We start from the raw sequence: 20,122 nt of genomic DNA, 5'->3' as shown, positions 1-20,122 counted from the left end.
CCACCTTAAGTGAGCGCTGACAGCGAGCTGCGCTGACCGGTGCCCAGCTCAGGTGTTCTGGTGGGAATCTTGTCTTGAGGGATTTAGTTACCTCCACAATCAATCAATCAAAATTTATTCATGAAGCGCTTTTCATGCAAATGCAGCTCAAAGCGCTTTACAGTATTAAAAACAACCAGACAGCAGTCGGTTTCCCACCCCTCCCACACAGATTCACATAAGAGATCCCCTTTGTTTCTCCCTCCTCCCACCCTCAATCCCGTCCCAAGCAGATGAAACTCCCGCACGCACACACACACACACACACACACACACACACACACACACACACACACAGACACGCACACATGTAATAGAGAAAGGGCAGCTGGCTGAGTGCAGATGTAGTAGATGCAAAGAAGACGAATACGCCATCAAAGGAGCCAACTGCACCGGGGGCACCAAGACTGGCAGCAATAGCCTTGGCATAGAGTAGACATGGGAAGCTCCCCGGCCGCCAGAGCCCACCGCTGCCCCCGGGGCAGCCGGCCCCCACAGAGGAAACACTAGTTTACTAATGAGACTAAGATAACAAGTTAAGAAACAAATGAAACAAAAATAGCTGATAAATAGAAATCTAAATCAGGGGTGTCAAACTCATTTTAGCTCAGGGGCCACATTGAGGGAAATCTAGTCCCAAGTGGGACAGACCGGTAAATTAAAAACAACTTCAGATTGTTTTATTTGTTTTAATACAATCAATATAAAACAAGGCTGGAGCCTGAGGACAGCGTATCCAAAATAGTACAAGTACAACACCTGAAGTGTACTTGAAAATTAGAAAGAAAAAAAAATCAATATATTAAAAAACATTCCTTAGTGATTCAGAGTTTACAGATCACATGGCTAGATCAGTTTCATGCAGCACTTAAAGCATATTTGACTCATTTTACTTTACATCTTTTAGCTTTCACCAGCACATCAACATCAGAAGTCACATCCTGAGTGGCGGCCAACTTCAGGATGTGATTCAAGTTCTTGTGTGAGCCTTGAGCGCAGCTTTGTTTTATTTATACTCATTACAGATAAAACTTGCTCACAAAGATACGTTTATTTTCACTCTACATTGTAAAGTATGAAAATAAATTTTACACAACCATCCCGTGGGCCGGATTTAACCCGCTTGCGGGCCGGATTCGGCCCGCGGGCCACATATTTGACACCCCTGATCTAAATAAAACACTGTGATAAAAGACGACCAAGTAGAAAACATATAATTAAATTTATAAAATATTGTACAACAAAGTATTAAGACTGGTTAAAACTAATAATTATTACAAGTTAAAATAAATATGTAGGAAAATATGTGTTATTTAATTAAAGAGTCAGTAATAAAACACTGATAAAATATATAAAAAATGGTAAAAACAGGCTAAAATCGATGAAAATCACTTAAAAGCTGTACTAAAAAGGTGAGTCTGGAGCCTGGCCTTAAAGGATAAAACGATAACGATAAAATGTCAGCGCGTCGGCACGCGTCAGGGTAATTCTTTCAAAACGACCAACATTCTTGAGGTTTCTCCATCAAAGCAAACGTTCAAATACGTGAAATATGTGGTCAACGCAAATGCTTCTATTTACCTGTTTTGCCTTCTTGTGAAGATTGTTGCTACCAGAAACATTCAACTTGTTTAACACCAGTGCCATGCGCCATTATCTCCGTCGCTGTAAATCCTTTTCTTACCTTTTCAACATTGTTTAATGTAAAGTTTCGTTCTGTACAAAGTTTAATCACAACGATCCAACGAGACAGAGCAAGGATTTGTGTTCTGAACAGTTTAAAGAGCAAGTCACCCCCAAATCTACTTTTTTTTCTGATAAACTAAATAAACGAGTGTCTAATCGTGCTGCAGACACGCGTGGTTCAGTGCGTCTTACTTAAAATTTAAATTTTCTGCCTGAAACTCAGTGTTGTGTCATCGTCGGGTAAAAACTCTGCACTGTATTTGAATTTAAATCTGCCACCGCTATTGGCTAAGAGGTACGCTATGATGTAAACTGGTTCATTATGATGTCACAATGCAGTTGTGAGCCTGTGTGTGTTTTTGTTAGTGGCTCCGCCCTCTCGGTCTGCCAGGCAACAGCATTTGTTGCATTTTTCAAACATGAAGTGGGAGTGAAGTAAGTTTTTTGTAGGGGGTGACTTGCTCTTTAAAGCAGCTCTTGGCTGTCTTTGGGTGGACCCGAGTGCCAGTGGGCGGGCCCAGTAGGGCCTGGTAGGCCCACCCACAACACCACGACTGCTGCGGCTCCCAGGGTTGTCGTTACTGTGGGGAACGGGTAATAATGGCTCTTTGTTGGGAACAGGTTGCCGACCCCTGATCCAGGTGGACCTCTGATCTGAGACTGTGGTGATGTTTATCACAGCAGCTGACTGGCACACGTCTTAAGGAACCTTTGTCTGAATCAGCAGTTATTGTTTCAGAGACTCTCCTCCGTCCTTTTGGGATAAGACTCCCTCATGACCCCGCCTGAACTCGTGGAGTCTGCTTGTGTCTGAGACCTCATCCTCCAGCCTCCAGAAACAAACTAGGCTGCTGTTTCTAATCATTGAACTGTGATAAGTAGGGATGCACCAACCTGTGGAGTACTTAAATGTGAGCACTCGCAGATGCAGGGATTCAGGTCAGCTGTGCTCATCAGCAGCCTGGAGGAGAGGAGGAGGGGGGGCGGCGGCTGAGGGGGTGTTACGAACGGCAGCCTGACCTCTCCGGCACCAGGAGCTGGCTCTGCCCTGCTGCACCAACCTCTCCTCGTCCCTGCTGCAGGCCGCTGAGTGGGAACAGCTGATCTCACTCCCGCTGATTAACAAACCAGGATAAAAGGGAGAGTCTGCCAGCAGTCGGGAGACAACGGGGAAGACAGCTGAGTGACCGACAGACAACAGACAACACTCAGGTTTTTGCTGTCGATCTTTAAGCTTTGATGATGATAGTAACCGGTATTTGGACTTGAGTAAAGCCCTTCACTTGTTAACTCGTGGATCCTTGGGTGATCCTGTGCAGCAAACTCACTTCCCTGTTGTTCTCCAGACTCTTAAGGTCTTATGAAATAAAAAAAAACTTTATGGTTAAGTATAGACCCTTTACATTTTGGTTACCAGTAATAGTTAACCTGCAGCCCTTGATGGCATTTTTCGTTGCATCTTTTCCTCCTGAGTTGATTTGAACTGCTGAACGCTCGGATTGCGGTAAGCAACAGACTGAGTGGGGCTCGAACCTTCTGATTATGGGGCGAGCACTTAACTCCCGTGCCACCATTGCCTATGTTTAAGGTGTTAAAAAGACAAATTCACAGCGAGAAGATGGCTTCTCTTCAGCAAACGGACACTAGGGGGTGCTAAAAGCAAGCAAAACTGCTTAATATACCTTTAAACGAAATGTGGACCATACAAACAACCCTTTTGGAGTCAAAATGGAGTTTTCGATCAAACATGGCCGACTTCCTGTTTAGTTTACCACATGGGTGCAAGAGACGTTTTGTGAGGATCGGTGAGTACTATAAGTGTGAAAAATTGCATAACTCTACTTTACAAAAAGGTTGGGAGGAGCTTATTTGTCACCTTCTAGGAAGTGCCATGGAGCCATTTTTCTTACCATTTTTTGAGACCATTAAAATACAAAATTTCACACCACGACTGACATGTGCAAAAATACAGTTATTGGAGGTGTTAAGACCTCCAAAAAGCCAATTTCTTTGGCGGAAGACTGAGAATACTAAACAGAGCAGACATGATGGGCCTTTGCAGCGCATTTGCTGCTCAGGCCTAAACATCGAATCTATGAATTAATGCAGTAAAACAATTTCAAAGTCACAAATACACATTTAGCACTTCTATTACACACTAAGAAAAGCTTCACCTATGTCATTTAAAATAATACATACAGTGTTTGCCTGGTTGACCAGCAGCAGAATACAAAAATATAAAATAACAAAAAAACTGTCCTCCAGTCTCGGAACATTCAGCCTTTATTTATTTATTTATTTGTTTGTTTGTTTGTTTTATTCTTTATTTAACCAGATGAGTCTATTGAGAACTCATTCTCGTTTACAACTACAGTCCGTCCAATAGGCAGCAGCAACAGCCTTGAGGAACCGAACATGAATAAATGGTAAATAGCTTGTATTTGTATAGCGCCTTCTTAGGGTTCTACAACCCCCCAAGGCCCTTAACAACACATTCACCCATTCACACGCTGCAATGTAGCCACAGCTGCCTGGGCTCGCACTGACAGAGGCAAGGCATGCTGAACACAGGCACCACCGGTCCCTCCAACCACCACCGGCAGGCATGGCGGGTCAAGTGTCTTGCCCAAGTACACAACGGCAGCCTTCTCTGGTCAGAGTCGGGATCAAACCTGCAACCTTCCGATTACTGGACAACCCGTTCTACCTCCTGAGGTACTGCTGTCCCAGTAAATACATAGAAGGTGTTTCCTGTTCATAACTTTTACAGACAGGATTTCTAGGCATAGCCAAGGTGGTGAGGGAATCAGTTGTGGTGGCCAAAGGATTGGATCTCTGCTTTTGATGTGGTCCTGTTGGCTTCATCAGACCGTGACGCCCAGCTTTCGCTGGAGTGGTTCACAGCCACATGTGAAGCAGCTGGGATGAGAATCAGCTCCTCTAAATCCAAGACCGTGGTCTTCAGTCGGAAAAGGGTAGACTGCCTTCTCCAGGTCAGGGATGAGGTCCTTCCTCTAGTGGAGGAAAATAAGTATCTCCTGGTCTTGTCCACCCAGTAAGGGAAAAATCGAGCAGATTGGTAGGCGGATCGGTGCTGCATCTGCAGTGATGTGGGTGTTGGACCGGTCTGTCGTGGTGAAGAGAGAGCTGAGCTGGAAGGCAAAGTTCTCGATTTACCGGTCAGTCTACATCATTGAGGCTCATTAGAAAAATCCTCACTTGAATTTGCGTACCAGCTTACTCCAGGCTTATTTGGCTCCATGAACAACGCTGAAGTGAAGTCAATCTTCATCCAAGAAAAGTATTTGCTAGGGAGCCTTATCCACCTCTATGCTACAGGCAGCCCCTGGTAATCGATGCTAGATAAACGAAAGTGTAAGACAAGCAGAGAGTTGCCTTCTTCTCCCAGACGAAGCAAGAATTATTAATTCATGTCTGCAAGGACTAAAAAGGCATAATTCAATCAGGGGACGCCAGCTGATTGGTCAGAGCCACGTAGCAGGTAACGCTCGGCGTTTGCATGTGGATCAGCCCTCCAGCCTGATGGTTTTGTAGATTTTTTTAAAGCTGAAAATAACGACACAACTCAATAAATTTCATTATTTAGTTGTTTTTGAACAATTAGGACAACATGCAGACGACTCCTAGCCTGGCAAGCGATCCTATACAGTTGCAGGAAAAAGTATGGGAACCCTTTGGAATGACATGGATTTCTGCATAAACTGGTCATGAAATGTGATCTAATCTTCAGCTGAATCACAACAGACAATCGCAGTCGGCTTAAACTGATGCCACACAAACAAGTCTGTTTCCATGTTTTTATTATTATTACTATTATTATTAACGCACCATGTAAACATTCACAGTGCAGGTGGAAAGAGTATGTGAACCCTTGGATATAATAACTAGTTAAACCTTTGGCAGCACGCACACACACATGCACAAACACACACACACACACACATGCACACATGCACAAAAAAACACACATGCACACATAAACAGTGTGAGTCTTCAGTCTGATTTGTGGTGGACGTCAGACCTCTGACAGCTGTGAAGCGTGACTTTGGACCCACTCGTAGAAGCTCTGAAGTGTTTTGAGTCAAAAATGAACGTCCTGTCCAGAGACACCTTTTCCCCTCCTCATAATGTCCTAGAGATCAGCAGCACCTGTCCAGTCAGCAGGTAGACCAGCTGGGGGGTGTTTGCCTTAACCCCTGAGCTTGTCTCCAGCAATCAGATCTCCAGACCATGAAGTAATTACTCCCCCTCTTCTCCCCCTCTCTCTTTTTCCCTCCTCTTCTTAACAGAAATGGCACACAGTCCATCGGCTCCCACCCCTCCCCCACCCCCACCTCTGCCACCCAACTCAGTTGTGACCTCCACCCATGCCGGTCACCCCCCTCCTCCCCCACCCCCACCACTCCCTCCTGCACTGACTCCAGGTGGGACACCTCCTTCACCAGGTCCAGTTTCTCCACCCGGTGTGCCACACCCACCCCCAGCTCCTCCCCTTCCTGCTGGACTGTTCTCTCCTGCGGAGGACCGTCCCCCATCAGGCCTGGCAGCCGCCCTCGCTGGAGCCAAGCTGCGCAGAGTGCCACGGGTAAGTTGGTGGTCTACACACACACACACACACACACACACACACCTCTTTCTCTCCCTCTCCCATAAAGCTGCACCAGTCGGAGCAAATGTCAGATGGGATTTCTTTCTCTTCTTTTGTTTCGTTACCGTGTCCTGTCCGGCTGTGAAGCAATCAGAACCGATGTCTGAATGCCGAAGACAAGCCTCGCAGTTTTATTCTCACAGGACCACTCCTGATACCAAAACTTTATTAGAAATATTTTCGGTTGTTTAAAATTCCAACGGACACAGAAGTGTAAGAGAAAGGAATGGGGGGGGGGGGGTTCAGAATAAACAATAAATGATGAACAAGAATCTGCTTCTAGACATGCAGAAAGAGAGAGAGAGAAAAGGGGACACACAAAAATACAACAAGACCAAAGCATCATGGGAGTTGAAGTCTTTGCGGTAAAATCGGCCAGCGGGCCAGTTTTAATATATTTTTGATATTTATCTCGCGGGCCACATAAAAATGCTCCGCGGGCCTTGACTCTGACATATGTGCACTAGTTGAATGCATTAAAATAAGCACCTAATACCAACGCCCAGTGTGACCCCTCGGATCGATGGCTCTCCAAAAATCCACAAAACAGACACCCCACTGCTTCCCATAGTGGACAGCATCGGATCAGTCACCTACAACCTATCAGAAGCCCTGGTGGAGATCACCCAGTCCCTATTAGGACTACCAGAACATCACTGCAGCAATTCAAAACAACTGGCTGAAGAACTCAAAACAATGAAAACAGAACAAAATGACATCTTCATCTCACATGATGTCATTTCACTATTCACAAAAACACCCCTAGAGGTCACGCTACACATAGTACATGAACTCCTAAAAATGGACAGATCACTGAAGAACCGGACAAATCTCACAGTAGACAACATAGCCACCCTGTTAGATTTTGCAGCAAAATCCACATATTTTCTGTACAAAAATAAAATATACAGACAAAAAGAAGGTTTTGCCATGGGAGACACGCTCTCAGCCATAATGAGCAGGTTCCTAATGGAGGATTTGGAAGAAAAGGCCATTAACATAGCACCGGCACACATCAGACCCCTGTTCTGGAGACGATACGTGGACGACATCTTGGAAATAATAAAAACTGGACACACACAACATTACTCGCAGACCACCTGAACACGGTCGACAACACGGGAAACATAAAATTCACACGTGAAGAGGAAACAAACAAGACAATAGCGCTTTTGGACATGAACATTCACCACACAGACGACGGCAGTTAAAAATCACAATATACAGAAAACCCACACATACAGACCAATATCTGCTTTGGACATCTGAACACCCCACGGCACACAAGCTATCAGTAGTCAGAACATTATACGACGGACCAGCTTCATTACAGAGGAAACAGACCGCAAACAGGAAGAACACATCAAACAAGCACTAACCCTCTGTCAGTATCCAGAATGGGCCGTAGAAAAAGGAAAACAAGTTAGAGACAATCAGAAAAACAGAGAGACCAAAAAAAGAAATCAAAACAAAGACCAGACCACACGCACACTGACACCATCACCATTCCACATATCTGGGGAGTCACAGAACGTATACAAAGGGCCATGAAAAAACAGCAAATCACCACAACCGTCAAACCTCACATGAAACTCAGACAGCTACGAGTACACCCTGTCATGGATTTTATCTGTATGCTTATCAATAACCCCATTTCCTATAGCGAAGCGAGAAGGAGACGATGAGCAGACAAGTTAAACAGTTATAACTGTGGCAAATGCACAAGGCAAAATGCCCCGAACATCTGCTCACAGAGTTTATTTACACCAAGAGATAAGAAAGGAATGAAAGTGAGATCATATGAGAGAGAGAGAGAGAGAGAGAGAGAGAGAGAGAGAGAGAGAGAGAGAGAGAGAGAGAGAGAGAGAGAGAGAGAGAGAGAGAGGAGAGAGAGAGTATGTGTGTGAGTGGCTCGTGTGGGTGTGTCTGAATAAGTGAGCATGCAAAGAGGCACAGAGCAACACATATTACATTCAGTTGATAGAATCAATGATCCAGAATTAATAAACATAAAATTTCCATAACACACCCCAAGGACACAATTGAACCAGACAACAAATGCAATGTAATCTACGAAGTACCCCGCATGTCGTGTAATAAAACATACGTGGGGGAAACCAACAGAACATATGACACAAGAAGAAAAGAGCACCAGAAGGAATGTGAGAAGGAAACAACAGAAAGACTCACAAAGACAACAAAGGAAAAAGCAGAGGAGCAAACCGTCAAGTCAGCCATCTCAGATCATTGCAAACGAAATAATCACATCATGGACCGGGATCAAGGGAACATTATCAACACGGAGAACAACCGGTTCAAACGTTGGGTCAGGGAGGCAATAGAAATAAGGGAACATGAACGTCGGAACATGAACAGAGACGAGGGGGCCTATCAGCTGTCTCGCACCTGGGATTCCCTTCTCCAAAGACCAGCCAGCGGAGGTGGGCGCGACCGACCCAGCAGATCTGACAGATCCGGGTTGGTCGCGCCGACCAGAAAAACAGCTGATAAAGGCGCGTCACACAAACACCTGTGACACTTCTGAAGACCGCAGATGATGGTCGAAACATGTTAAAGGTAACTAGAAACACATTCATGTCCAAAGCCAAAAGAACCTCGTTTAATATTTGAAAAGAGGACATAATGAAGGTTGTAAAGGAGATCCCTAAATACTTCCAGCCCCCGACACGTGGATTTATTTCTAAATTTCAGACTTTAAATAAACAATCGAATATTTTATTTCTCCACAGAGTGATGAAGCAGGAGCAGCTCTGGCAGCAGCCATGTCAGGGGCCAAACCTGAGGCCCGGGGGAACGGGCCCGTGCCTGGAGGAGGAGGGCTCATGGAGGAGATGAGTGCTTTACTAGCCAGAAGGTTGCCATTATTATTATTGTTGTTATTATTATTATTATTATTATCCATTCTGATTAGACTTTCCTGGTCTCCGTTTTAGTTGTGCGTATCTGGAATCAGTACTGGATCAGGGATCTTGTCTATGTCCTGAATCTGAACTTTGTTTCTTACAGAAGAAGGATTGCAGAGAAGGGCTCTTCTCCTGAACCTGACCAGAGATCAGTAAGTCCTTGTCCTGCCTGGTGTTTGTGTGAATCTAGATTCCCCGTTGGAAGGTTTTAGCTGCAGTTGGAGCTGCAGCTCCCATATGTGTTGTGGTTTCCTCTTCAGAGTCTAGCTCGACATGGATATCTTGTTGTATCAGGGCCATATTAAACATATTCACATATCTGTCGGGTAAATGCTCCCACTAGGGGCAAACTACAGACACAAAAATAACAGCTAGTTGTTTTTCTGAGCCATTTTGGTTTCAGTTAGTCTGGTTCCCATAGAAACTGTGTTCTTGTTTTTTCTCAAATATGATTGTCACTCAGAGTTGCTCATGCATGCTGAATGTGACCCCATCACCTGCTTTAGCAGAAGGCAGGCAGGTGAAGTTAACATAACGTCTTTAATAAAAAACCAAACTAAACCTAAAAAGATCGTGATAAATGCTCACTCCATTGCCAACAAATGTCTCCCAATTCAGTGGTTCTCAACCTTTTTTAACTTATGTGCCCCCTGAGTCATTGTATCCTACAACGAGTACCCCCTGAGTCATTGTATTCTACCACGAGTACCCCCTGAATCATTGTATCCTACCACGAGTACCCCCTGAGTCATTGTATCCTACCAGGAGTACCCCCTGAGTCATTTTATCCTACCACGAGTACCCCCCGAGTCATTGTATCCTACCAGGAGTACCCCCTGAGTCATTTTATCCTACCACGAGTACCCCCTGAGTCATTGTATCCTACCACGAGTACCCCCTGAGTCATTTTATCCTACCACGAGTACCCCCTGAGTCATTGTATCCTACCACGAGTACCCCTTGAGTCATTTTATCCTACCACGAGTACTCCCTGAGTCATTGTATCCAACCAGGAGTACCCCCTGAGTCATTTTATCCTACCACGAGTACCCCCTGAGTCATTGTATCCTACCACGAGTACCCCCTGAGTCATTTTATCCTACCACGAGTACCCCCTGAGTCATTGTATCCTACCAGGAGTACCCCCTGAGTCATTTTATCCTACCACGAGTACCCCCTGAGTCATTGTATCCTACCACGAGTACCCCCTGAGTCATTTTATCCTACCACGAGTACCCCCTGAGTCATTGTATCCTACCAGGAGTACCCCCTGAGTCATTTTATCCTACCACGAGTACCCCCTGAGTCATTGTATCCTACCACGAGTACCCCCTGAGTCATTTTATCCTACCACGAGTACCCCCTGAGTCATTTTATCCTACCACGAGTACCCCCTGAGTCATTGTATCCTACCACGAGTACCCCCTGAGTCATTGTATCCAACCACGAGTATCCCCTGAGTCATTTTATCCTACCACGAGTACCCCCTGAGTCATTGTATCCTACCACGGGTACCCCCTGAGTCATTTTATCCTACCACGAGTACCCCCTGAGTCATTGTGTCCTACCACAAGTACCCCTGAGTAATTTTGTCCTACCACGAGTATCCCCTGAGTCATTGTATCCTACCATGATTACTCCCTGAGTCATTGTGTCCTACCACAAGTACCCCCTGAGTCATTGTATCCTACCACGAGTACCCTCTGAGTCATTGTGTCCTACCACAAGTACCCCTGAGTAATTTTGTCCTACCACGAGTATCCCCTGAGTCATTGAATCCTACCATGAAGCAGAAGAAGAAGAAAATATAATTTCTATAGCGCCTCTCAAGATAAAAATCACGAGGAGCGTCACAAAAACAAAAAATGTAAAAATATAAAAAAGAATTAAGAAAATGTTTAAAAATATATTTAAAATGAGCAAAAAAAATAGGCTATTGTGATTAAAAATGTAAAGAAAGAGAGAGAGTGAACAGGAAAGAGGGAAATCAGTGGATCCTGAGGAAGGTGGAATAGGTGGGGAGAGCAGAATAAAGAGAGAGAGGTGAAGAAGGTCATACAAAAGCCAGCTTGAACAAGTGAGTCTTCAGCTGCTTTTTAAAGGAGACCACTGAGTCCACTGGTCTCAGGCTCAGGGGGAGAGAGGTCCAGAGTCTGGGGGCCACAGCAGCAGATGATCTGTCACCTTTGACCTTTAGCCTGGTGCTGCACAACCAGTAGGCTTTGATCACTGGACCTCAGGGACCTGCTGGGGGTGTAGGGTTAGGGTGTGTGTGTGTGTGTGTGTGTGTGTGTGTGTGTGTGTGTGTGTGTGTGTGTGTGTGTGTGTGTGTGTGTGTGTGTGTGATTTTAGGACATTCAGTTAATAGATTTGTTAACAGGACTAAAGTATGAAATATCACATTTCCATAACATGATGTTAGATGATGAACTAAAAAATGAACTAGTTTGTATTAAAATGTATGAACTGAACTTGAACTAGTTTGTTTTTAAAACAAACTTTCCCAACACTGTCTAAAGGTAGTTTTCCAGGAACGCTACTCAGAGCAACTCGGACCGGTGCAGCTCAACCCAACCACAGTTTCCACGGGCATGGTTCGGTGTTTTCCCTCTGCTTCCTCCCCTATGTTTGGTCCCTGCTCCAGGTACCTAACAAGGCTGAGTCGGGCCGCATCGTGACTCTGGCTGCTGATTGGTTAGGGGATGGAGTCACCGGTTGCGCCAGAGTTTTCTGCCTTCTGATTCGCTGCCTGCAGCCATTTCCTGGTTCAGAGTCTGACAAAAAGCCATCAAACTGAGAAGAATGCCTAGCAACACCACCAGTAGTTTTGTGCTGAGTTGTTTCTGTTGAGCATGCAGGTCCACTTACCGTGTTTACAGAACACCTCCTGCTATTTTAAATCATGAGGACCCACCCCCCGCGAGTGCCGCGGGATCCCCCATTTCCTCCCCCGCACCTATGAGGGGCACGAAACATTACTCCACTCAGACGGGCTGACCCAAACCACGCTGTACAGAGCTGTCTCAGGCTGAGTTATGCTCACGGAAAACTAGCTAATGAGCCCCTCATTCCTCCAGACAGGATCTTAAAGATTTTACATTTAGATCATCTTTCATGAATTCTGAACCATTCCCATTTTCTTGCTTGTGGTGAGGAGACCAACTGTCGTTTGTCCTTTGACCCCTGTGTTTGTCTACCCAACAGGAGGAGAGTGACATGAACACAACCCCCAAAGTGTCAGCTTGTAGCACACCAGGTGAGGAAGAGAAAGCTGCTCTGTGCTGTCCGTCTCCCGCTTCCTGTCTAAATGTGTCTTTGGAAAACTAAAACATTTGTTCCACACAGTGGGATGACCTTCTTTGTCCACCAGGAGGTTGGGACATTGGTACACCTTCATTCCTAAGGCCATGCTTGGACTATTACCCACCTACATCTGTAGCTTCACTTCATGGAGAATTGAAACCTCTCACGGTGTGCGTGCAGACGATCAGCTGTTACTTTGTGTTCCGTTTGCTCGCACCGAACTGGGCAACAGGGCTTTTGTTCATTCTATTCCTTCTTCATGAAACAGGCTGCAGGAAAACTGGAAATTAATCGAGCTTATCTCCTTTAATACATTTAAAACCAGATTGAGATGTTCCCTGTGTCGTAACTGCCTCCTATAATGTTGTATGTAACTAACTGTGTAACTGACAAATGTTATGAAATGAGATGTTCGATATTATCGATCTGTCAATATTATCGGCCCAAATTGGCCTTAAAATGTAATATCGGAAAATACTGGAATCTGTTTTTCCTCCTTCAGTGACCCAACATTTACATAACACGCACATATTATACAACAAGCACTTCGGCTTCGCCTCCTCTCTCTCAAACTTTCAAAATATGACAGATCTGAGGTTTAGTTTTTGAGATATTTTAGTTTTATATGGCATTACTTGTGAATAATTAAGATTTTGCCCTGTATAGAGGATCAGCTGTACTTAAAGCACGTAGCTATGTGTAGCTAGCTAGCTAGCTAGCAACAAAAACAAACACAAGAATTTTCACGAAAGGCTTGCTTTTCTTGAAAGATGTTTTATCACAGTAACTCCAATAAACAGAAACAGAGAAAATACATTACTAATACGGACATCTTAGCGTTGCACTTAGCAAATAGCCTGGCTTAGCGATAAGCGTAGCTTAGCAATAAGCGTAGCTTAGCATGTACGCTCACTTTGCTTACATTTTATCAGCCGAGTCACTTTAACGCATGTTTAAACATTCTCTAAACGAACTGATAGTCACAAAGACAAACGTTCTCCAAGGCACCAACGTATAAAGTCAAATCAGTGTGTTCACGATGGGTTTACTCTCATGTTTTTGCCTAAATGTAAGATCTGAACACGTGGAGCCGAGGTCCAGCGGATAAAACGGAACAACGTCAGCGATCCTCTCAGGGAGAACGTCGTTCAGCTGCTGTTGGAGACAAGTTAAACACATGGGTATTGGTTTGTACTGGTATCAGAAATTAAGAGTTAGACAATATCAGATATCGGTAAGGCATCCCTGCTTATGAATGTATCTTTTGATTAGCTAGGACTGCCTTGAAAATGAAGTTTTTAATCTCAAAGGGACCTTCCTGCTTAAATAAAGAATAAATAAAAATAAAATAAAATAAAATAAAATACAAATGTGAAGTCAGACAACGGGTCAGAAGCCATGTATTCGACTGGAGCACAGCATAAGTGTTCATGGCTGGTCTGTCTACACACACACACACACACACACACACACACACACACACACACACACACAGGTCTCTTGAGATGAAGCTCCAGACTCCACTAACAGCCGTTTGGAGTCTAAGAAGCTAACCAAGCTAACCGCCTTTAACCACTTTCAGGGCTAACTTGAGTCGTGTTCTCCGTGAAGGTGGTGGAGCTCATCACCAGAGGCTGGAGCACCATGATAGTGCACGGTCTACTCCAGCTTTCCTTGATTTCATTCTGCTGTCGTTTGCAGACATGCCCAGGAAGCCATGGGAAAGATCAAGCACCATGAACGGCAGCAAGTCTCCTGTTATCGGAAGGTAATGTGTTTTCCTGTAAAACTTTTCAGTCTTAGAAACTGGAAACAGTGTCATCGGGATCGGGTCAAGCGTCACACACGTTTGTGCTTCGGTCTGGCTAAATGGGGAGAAGCAGTTTTCCCGTCCTGGTGTGTGAAACATGGATCTTCCTGATTTGATCAGATTAAGAAGGAGCCGACAGAAACATGGTGGATCTTAAGGTGAAACTGTGTTCATCCCGTCACCTTAACAAGGTGTTGGGGTTTTCTCCAGGTCCTTTATTTATTCCTCATGGACCACTAGCATGAATCTGAGTTAACTGGTGATTCGAGGTGTACTAGCTATCTGTCCAGATGTAGCCCCTCCTCTAGCCATGCAGCGTGGTCCAGCTGCTCAGATGTTCTCCATGTTCAGCAGCACCAACCTCTGTGAGCACCTGTTGTTTATGATGAAGATGAACAGAACAGCACAGCTCCTTCCTCAGCTCAGAGCCCAACCCCACAGGTGCCGGTGTCTGGCTGGAACAGGTGAGCATCGCAGTAAATCAGAGTGGAGCAAACTCCGCTTCCATTATTCTGGCCGTTATGCACTTTTTCTGCTCCAAAGCATGAAAGCACATGAGATATTACATCTTGAGTTTGACGGCCCTGCTGCAGAAGCTGAAGTAGGTGCCAGGGGGGTCCAACAGGAACGCCTCATGGATCTGGTTTAAATACTGCTGCGTCTGAGTGGTCCTGAGGTGGAAGCACGGCCTTTCCCTGCGTAGCTTCTCCAAGCTCTTCGTGGTCCAGGTGACTGATGAGTCCGTTTACTGTGATGGAGCTTGAACGTTTATTGTCTTGAACATGGAAACATGTGAGGACCCTCCCTATCACACATAGACCCGAGTCCACCCAGTTCAGAGCCCACATGGCCCAGTTTTATCTGAGTAGAGCCAGAGCAGACCCCGCAGGCCTGCTCTGATAACGCTGTGTGTGTGTGTGTGTGTGTGAGTGTGTGTGCGTGTGCGCGCGCACGCGTATGTGTGCAAATGTGTGTGTGTGAGCCTGTGCGCACACGCGCGTGTGTGTGTGAGTGTGTGTGTGTGTGTGTGTGTGTGAGCGTGTGTGTGTGCGTGTGTGTGTGCGTGCGCGCACGTGTGTGTGTGTGTGCGCGCACGTGTGTGTGTGTGAGCGTGTGTGTGTGTGTGCACACGCATGTGTGTGAGCGTGTGTGTGTGTGTGTGTGTGTGTGAGCGTGTGTGTGTGTGTGTGTGAGCGTGTGTGTGTGTGTGTGTCCTGGAACTTTTGTGTTTCCAGGAAAAGTGTGTTCACTCACCAGGAGAGAGACCTGGCCGGCTCCCCAGCCCTTAAAACACAGATCCTTCACAGTTAATGAGTATTTCTGTCTCTGTGCGTGTGCGTGTGTGTGTGTGTGTGTGTGTGTGTGTGTGTGTGTGTCTCCTTGAGTAGACTGAAGTCCATCCCCACACCTACCGCCTCCCCAAGTGCCAACGGCATACCCACAGAAGCTGTGGACTACGACAGACTCAAACAGGTAAACCACCGTCCGTTAGCATCTCTGACTCGGGGATGTGTGCAGAACCGGCTCAGCTTTTGTTTGTGAGGAACGGTTCCTCGTGTGCTCCCAGGTCAGTCTTTGGTTCTGTTTAGCAGCTGGTGAGGCAACCTCCTTTTACCATCAGCAGAGCCTAACGCCAGTCTCCGCTAGCAGAGCCTAACGCCAGTCTCCGCTAGCAGAGCCTAACGCCAGTCTCCGCTAGCAGAGCCTAACGCCAGTCTCCGCTAGCAGAGCCTAACGCCAGTCTCCGCTAGCAGAGCCTAACGCCAGTCTCCGCTAGCAGAGCCTAACGCCAGTCTCCGCTAGCAGAGCCTAACGCCAGTCTCCGCTAGCAGAGCCTAACGCCAGTCTCCGCTAGCAGAGCCTAACGCCAGTCTCCGCTAGCAGAGCCTAACGCCAGTCTCCGTTAGCAGAGCCTAACGCCAGTCTCCGCTAGCAGAGCCTAACGCCAGTCTCCGTTAGCAGAGCCTAACGCCAGTCTCCGCTAGCAGAGCCTAACGCCAGTCTCCGCTAGCAGAGCCTAACGCCAGTCTCCGCTAGCAGAGCCTAACGCCAGTCTCCGCTAGCAGAGCCTAGCTAAAGCCATCCTGCGTTGGTTCAGGACCAGTCGTGTGCCTGCAGACTTGTAACTGTGGCTTTTGTTTTAGGAAATCCTGGATGAAATGAGGAAAGAGCTGTCGAAGCTAAAAGAAGAGCTTATTGATGGTAACTATGGAAACAGCTCCCCACATCCTGTCTAACACACGTGCTTTCCTGTTTGTTCTCTATTTTAATCGTGTTTATATTTCAAATCTCTAAATGCTACTTGTAAACAGACGTGACATCACACACACGCTGGTGTCAGAGGAGTGTGTTTCAGTGATCGTGGAGGTGAAAAATGTTTGCTCTCACCCAGCTAGCGTTGGTGCTACTTCCTGTCCATGCTCACTGATTCCCTGCTGTGTTGTGCTTCTGTAGACCGAACCTTCTGAGTGATGCTGACATCTCACAGCCTGTAATCCTGCAGGTCCTAGACCATGTTCTAGAGCACATGGATCAGGAACACTGTTTAGGCAGGATCTCAGATCTGTGACACAAGTCTCTGTATCTTCTGTTCTTTCAGCAATCCGGGAGGAGTTGGGCAAGTCCAGCACTGCATAGAAGACCCAGAGCATCAGAACATCACCCTCCACATGGCCAGTCTGACACCAGCGGGCCAGTAAAGGTGAAACCATTACACCACAGCTGGAAACAACAGTCAGAGAGAACCACTGCCCTCCTCTGCCTCCTGGAGGACAGTCTGCCAGAGAAGCAAAAGACTTTATGCAAACAGGAAGTCCGCTGGTCCCCCCCCCCGTAACGATGAAGACATGCAAAAATGATTCGGACTCCCGAGTGGTCCTGGTTTCATCTGAACAAAGCCGAACTCTCCTGTGACACGTTTTAAAGGAATGATCAGAGACCGGAGACAGCGCGCGTGTGTGTGTGTGTGTGTGTGTGTGTGTGTGTGTGTGTGATGGACACAGTCTTTGCTGTAGTCCACCTCTGCAGGACACTAAAGCTCGTCTTCCTGTTGTAACCTAAGCCTGTACAGACAGAACCTGTCAGCCATGGGTTTTGTGGAGCGTGGATCGACGGCACAGCGACACCAAGTAGCCCAGAGCATCCGGTGCCATCAGAGCGCCTGGTCCGCAGTCAGACGGGCTGCTGTCTCCATCCACTCACAGCTGGGCGTCCGGTTAGGACCTCCTCTCGGTCCAGTTGGAAGTCCTCCTCCTCCTCCTCCTGGGTCTTGTTTTGGTGCTCGTGTGAGAGCACGTGAGGCTTTCCCTTTTTACGCCCGCAGAAGGACTCGAATCAGCCACGAAACCACATGAAGTTTAATTATTAGCAATAACTGTAGCATCGCTCCACCTGTCCCATCTGAAGTCCCCGTCCATCTGGACTGAGCACGGATATGAACAGAGACTCTGAAATTAACTAAAATATTCTTCATTTGTGTCAAATACCGGGAGGACATGCCTTCAGCCCCACTTTGACTCATCATCAGCGGTTGCTCTAACACTGATGAATATTGTGCAAGGTGCAGGAGAAAGCCCAGGTGTGTAGCAGGTGGAGTCCAGGCTCTGACCTGAATGTGCCATCCACTCTGTCCCCAGGCCTGTCAGGACGAGTCGTGTCTTTCTGCTCTGCTTCCTCCTTCTGATGCTCTCAGATTCATCACATGACCAACTGTAGCCCAAAGCCATCCCTTCAGCGTCGTGTCTGAGCCGGTCTCACCAAGTCCAGTCTGCTGGAGACCTAACCTCTGAACCTACAGCTCCACCTAGTCCAGAGTCCAGGTGTCAGAGCTCCTGTTCTTAGAGCTAATTGATAGGTAATTTTGCATTTATCCCATATTACCTTAAAGGACAACACACACAGAGAGAGAGAGTGGATTATTCGTAATGTCCATGAATCGTCATGCGAGAGCTGGGCGCAGAAACCCCCTCCATGGAGCTAACCAGGCCCCCTCTGCTGCTGGGGAAAGCCTTCAGCTCACCAGCTCTGCATGCCCGCATTCTCCACCAAAATGTTAGGTAATATTTAATCTCCATAACCCGGGAACCTGAAATAAACACTCATGACAACAAGGAGACATTTTACCCTGAGTCCCCAAAATGATGGAGAGTTAACGCAGGGGAACCTCCTCCGAGGCTGTCCCCACGTCACTCCCCTGTATTCTCAGTTAGCCAGGGGTTTTATTTAGCAAAGGATGGAGAAGGCGGGGCCTTCTCAGGTTACAGAGGTACAGAGGTTTCCTTGGAAATCTACAATCAACATCCTGGAAATCCACAATCAACATCCTTGACTCCAAACGAGCTTCTCTGCTCAACCTTTCAGGAACAGCCACCGTTGGCAAACACAGAGATTCATGAAGTGTTAATAACACAAATCGGGCATCTTTTAGGCCTCAAAAAGGTACAATCATAAAAATACCCAACACTAATCATTTTCAGGGTCACAGTGGAGGATCCTTGAGACCCTCTGAGACCAGGACCTGAACCAGCTCAAGGTGTTTCCTCTGAAAACTGAATGGAGGCCCCCCAGCCCTCAAAGGGCATAGTCGGTACCGTCAGTTCTGCTCATCATTCTGGACTGGCTCTTCACATCTCCTATCACAAAGAGATAGCGGCGTATCAGAGCTAAAGACCCGGTCTCGGCTACGTGTGTCTGAGCCTGTAGGTCTTCATTAGGTCATGATCTCATTCCGTGTTCAAGGGCTTTCTCTCATCATGTTGCTCCAGCCCATCAAACACCAGGTTCTGTTCCCCTTCAGACAGAACCACGCACAGGCATCTCTGGTTTCAGACTGGGTTTGTGTGGACAGATGCCATAATCTATGTTTCTAACCCCAACAGAAGTACCAGCCAGACGCTGTGTCTTCTCTGACATGACTGCACTTTAAGACAGAAACTCGCAGAGCAATCCAGCATCGTGCCTGTCACGGGCAGCATGGCTCCATCACCAAAGGATTCAAGCCAGCAGCCTCCCGTCGAGCGTCATCACTAGCAAAGTCTCCTCTTTTACTTCTGTCAGGAGATATGGAAACAGGTGTGGTGGGCGGCAGGTGAGGGGTTCTCTGTGTGAAGCCAGGTAGTTTGTGCCTTGTTCCCAACATGCATTTAACACGTGCTATCAGAGTAATAACACTTTGTTGTCATATGCAGGTTTTAATTTGTCTTCATTTTTTATCGCCGTCGTGTGGTTTTAAAGACTTTTAGTACCGTTTATAAACATGTTTTTATTTGAATGTAGGGGACATCTCTGATTGGTGGAGCTGTTTCAGCTCACAGGTTCGATCCAGCTGAGGTCATCCTTCTTTTCTATTTGGAAGTCCAAGTGGGTGCAGTGTTTTAGATGTAAAACAGACTGTTTGTGTTCAGCAGCTTAGTTTTATTTTTAATCCAGAGTCAATCTAGTTTTGTCTGTGAAAGTTGGTTCTGCTACGCCTCATCAAGATGGTGGGAACCCCTCCATACAGCCAGGTGCGTGCTGATGGATGGGGGGTGCCTCTTACATAGCAGTTAGTTGGGTTTTTAGTCATCTACATTGTACCATACTGGTCTTGTGTTAATGTCTTTTCTTACACGCTAGCATACTGAGCAAATACAATAAAAGTTGCAATACACGATGTGTTTGTTTTATATAAATGACCCTGGATGTAAATAATCA

General features: G+C 46.3%; 1 protein-coding gene across 6 annotated transcripts in view; it reads left to right on the top strand.

Moving 5' to 3' along the window:
- Nucleotides 1-20,078, top strand: part of enah (ENAH actin regulator) — an 80,591-nt gene extending 60,513 nt beyond the window's left edge. For 5 of the 6 annotated variants that reach the window (XM_015975507.3, XM_015975506.3, XM_015975508.3 and 2 more), the window contains 8 exons: nt 6,036-6,331; nt 9,145-9,269; nt 9,422-9,470; nt 12,523-12,574; nt 14,323-14,389; nt 15,820-15,904; nt 16,576-16,633; nt 17,031-20,078. In XM_015975507.3, the coding sequence (XP_015830993.3) occupies nt 6,036-6,331; nt 9,145-9,269; nt 9,422-9,470; nt 12,523-12,574; nt 14,323-14,389; nt 15,820-15,904; nt 16,576-16,633; nt 17,031-17,068 (770 nt within the window). In that variant the 3' untranslated portion in view covers nt 17,069-20,078. Of the gene's footprint in view, nt 1-6,035; nt 6,332-9,144; nt 9,270-9,421; nt 9,471-12,522; nt 12,575-12,663; nt 13,595-14,322; nt 14,390-15,819; nt 15,905-16,575; nt 16,634-17,030 lie in introns of those variants that run through there. The other variant, XM_070545489.1, reaches the window with a different exon arrangement.
- Nucleotides 20,079-20,122: the final 44 nt, after the last annotated feature.

The sequence above is a fragment of the Nothobranchius furzeri genome, chromosome 2 (genome assembly GCF_043380555.1).
Source record: "Nothobranchius furzeri strain GRZ-AD chromosome 2, NfurGRZ-RIMD1, whole genome shotgun sequence".
Taxonomy (NCBI): Eukaryota; Metazoa; Chordata; class Actinopteri; order Cyprinodontiformes; family Nothobranchiidae; genus Nothobranchius; species Nothobranchius furzeri.
Note: the sequence above shows the minus strand (reverse complement) of the source record. Positions and strands in the feature narration are given on the sequence as shown.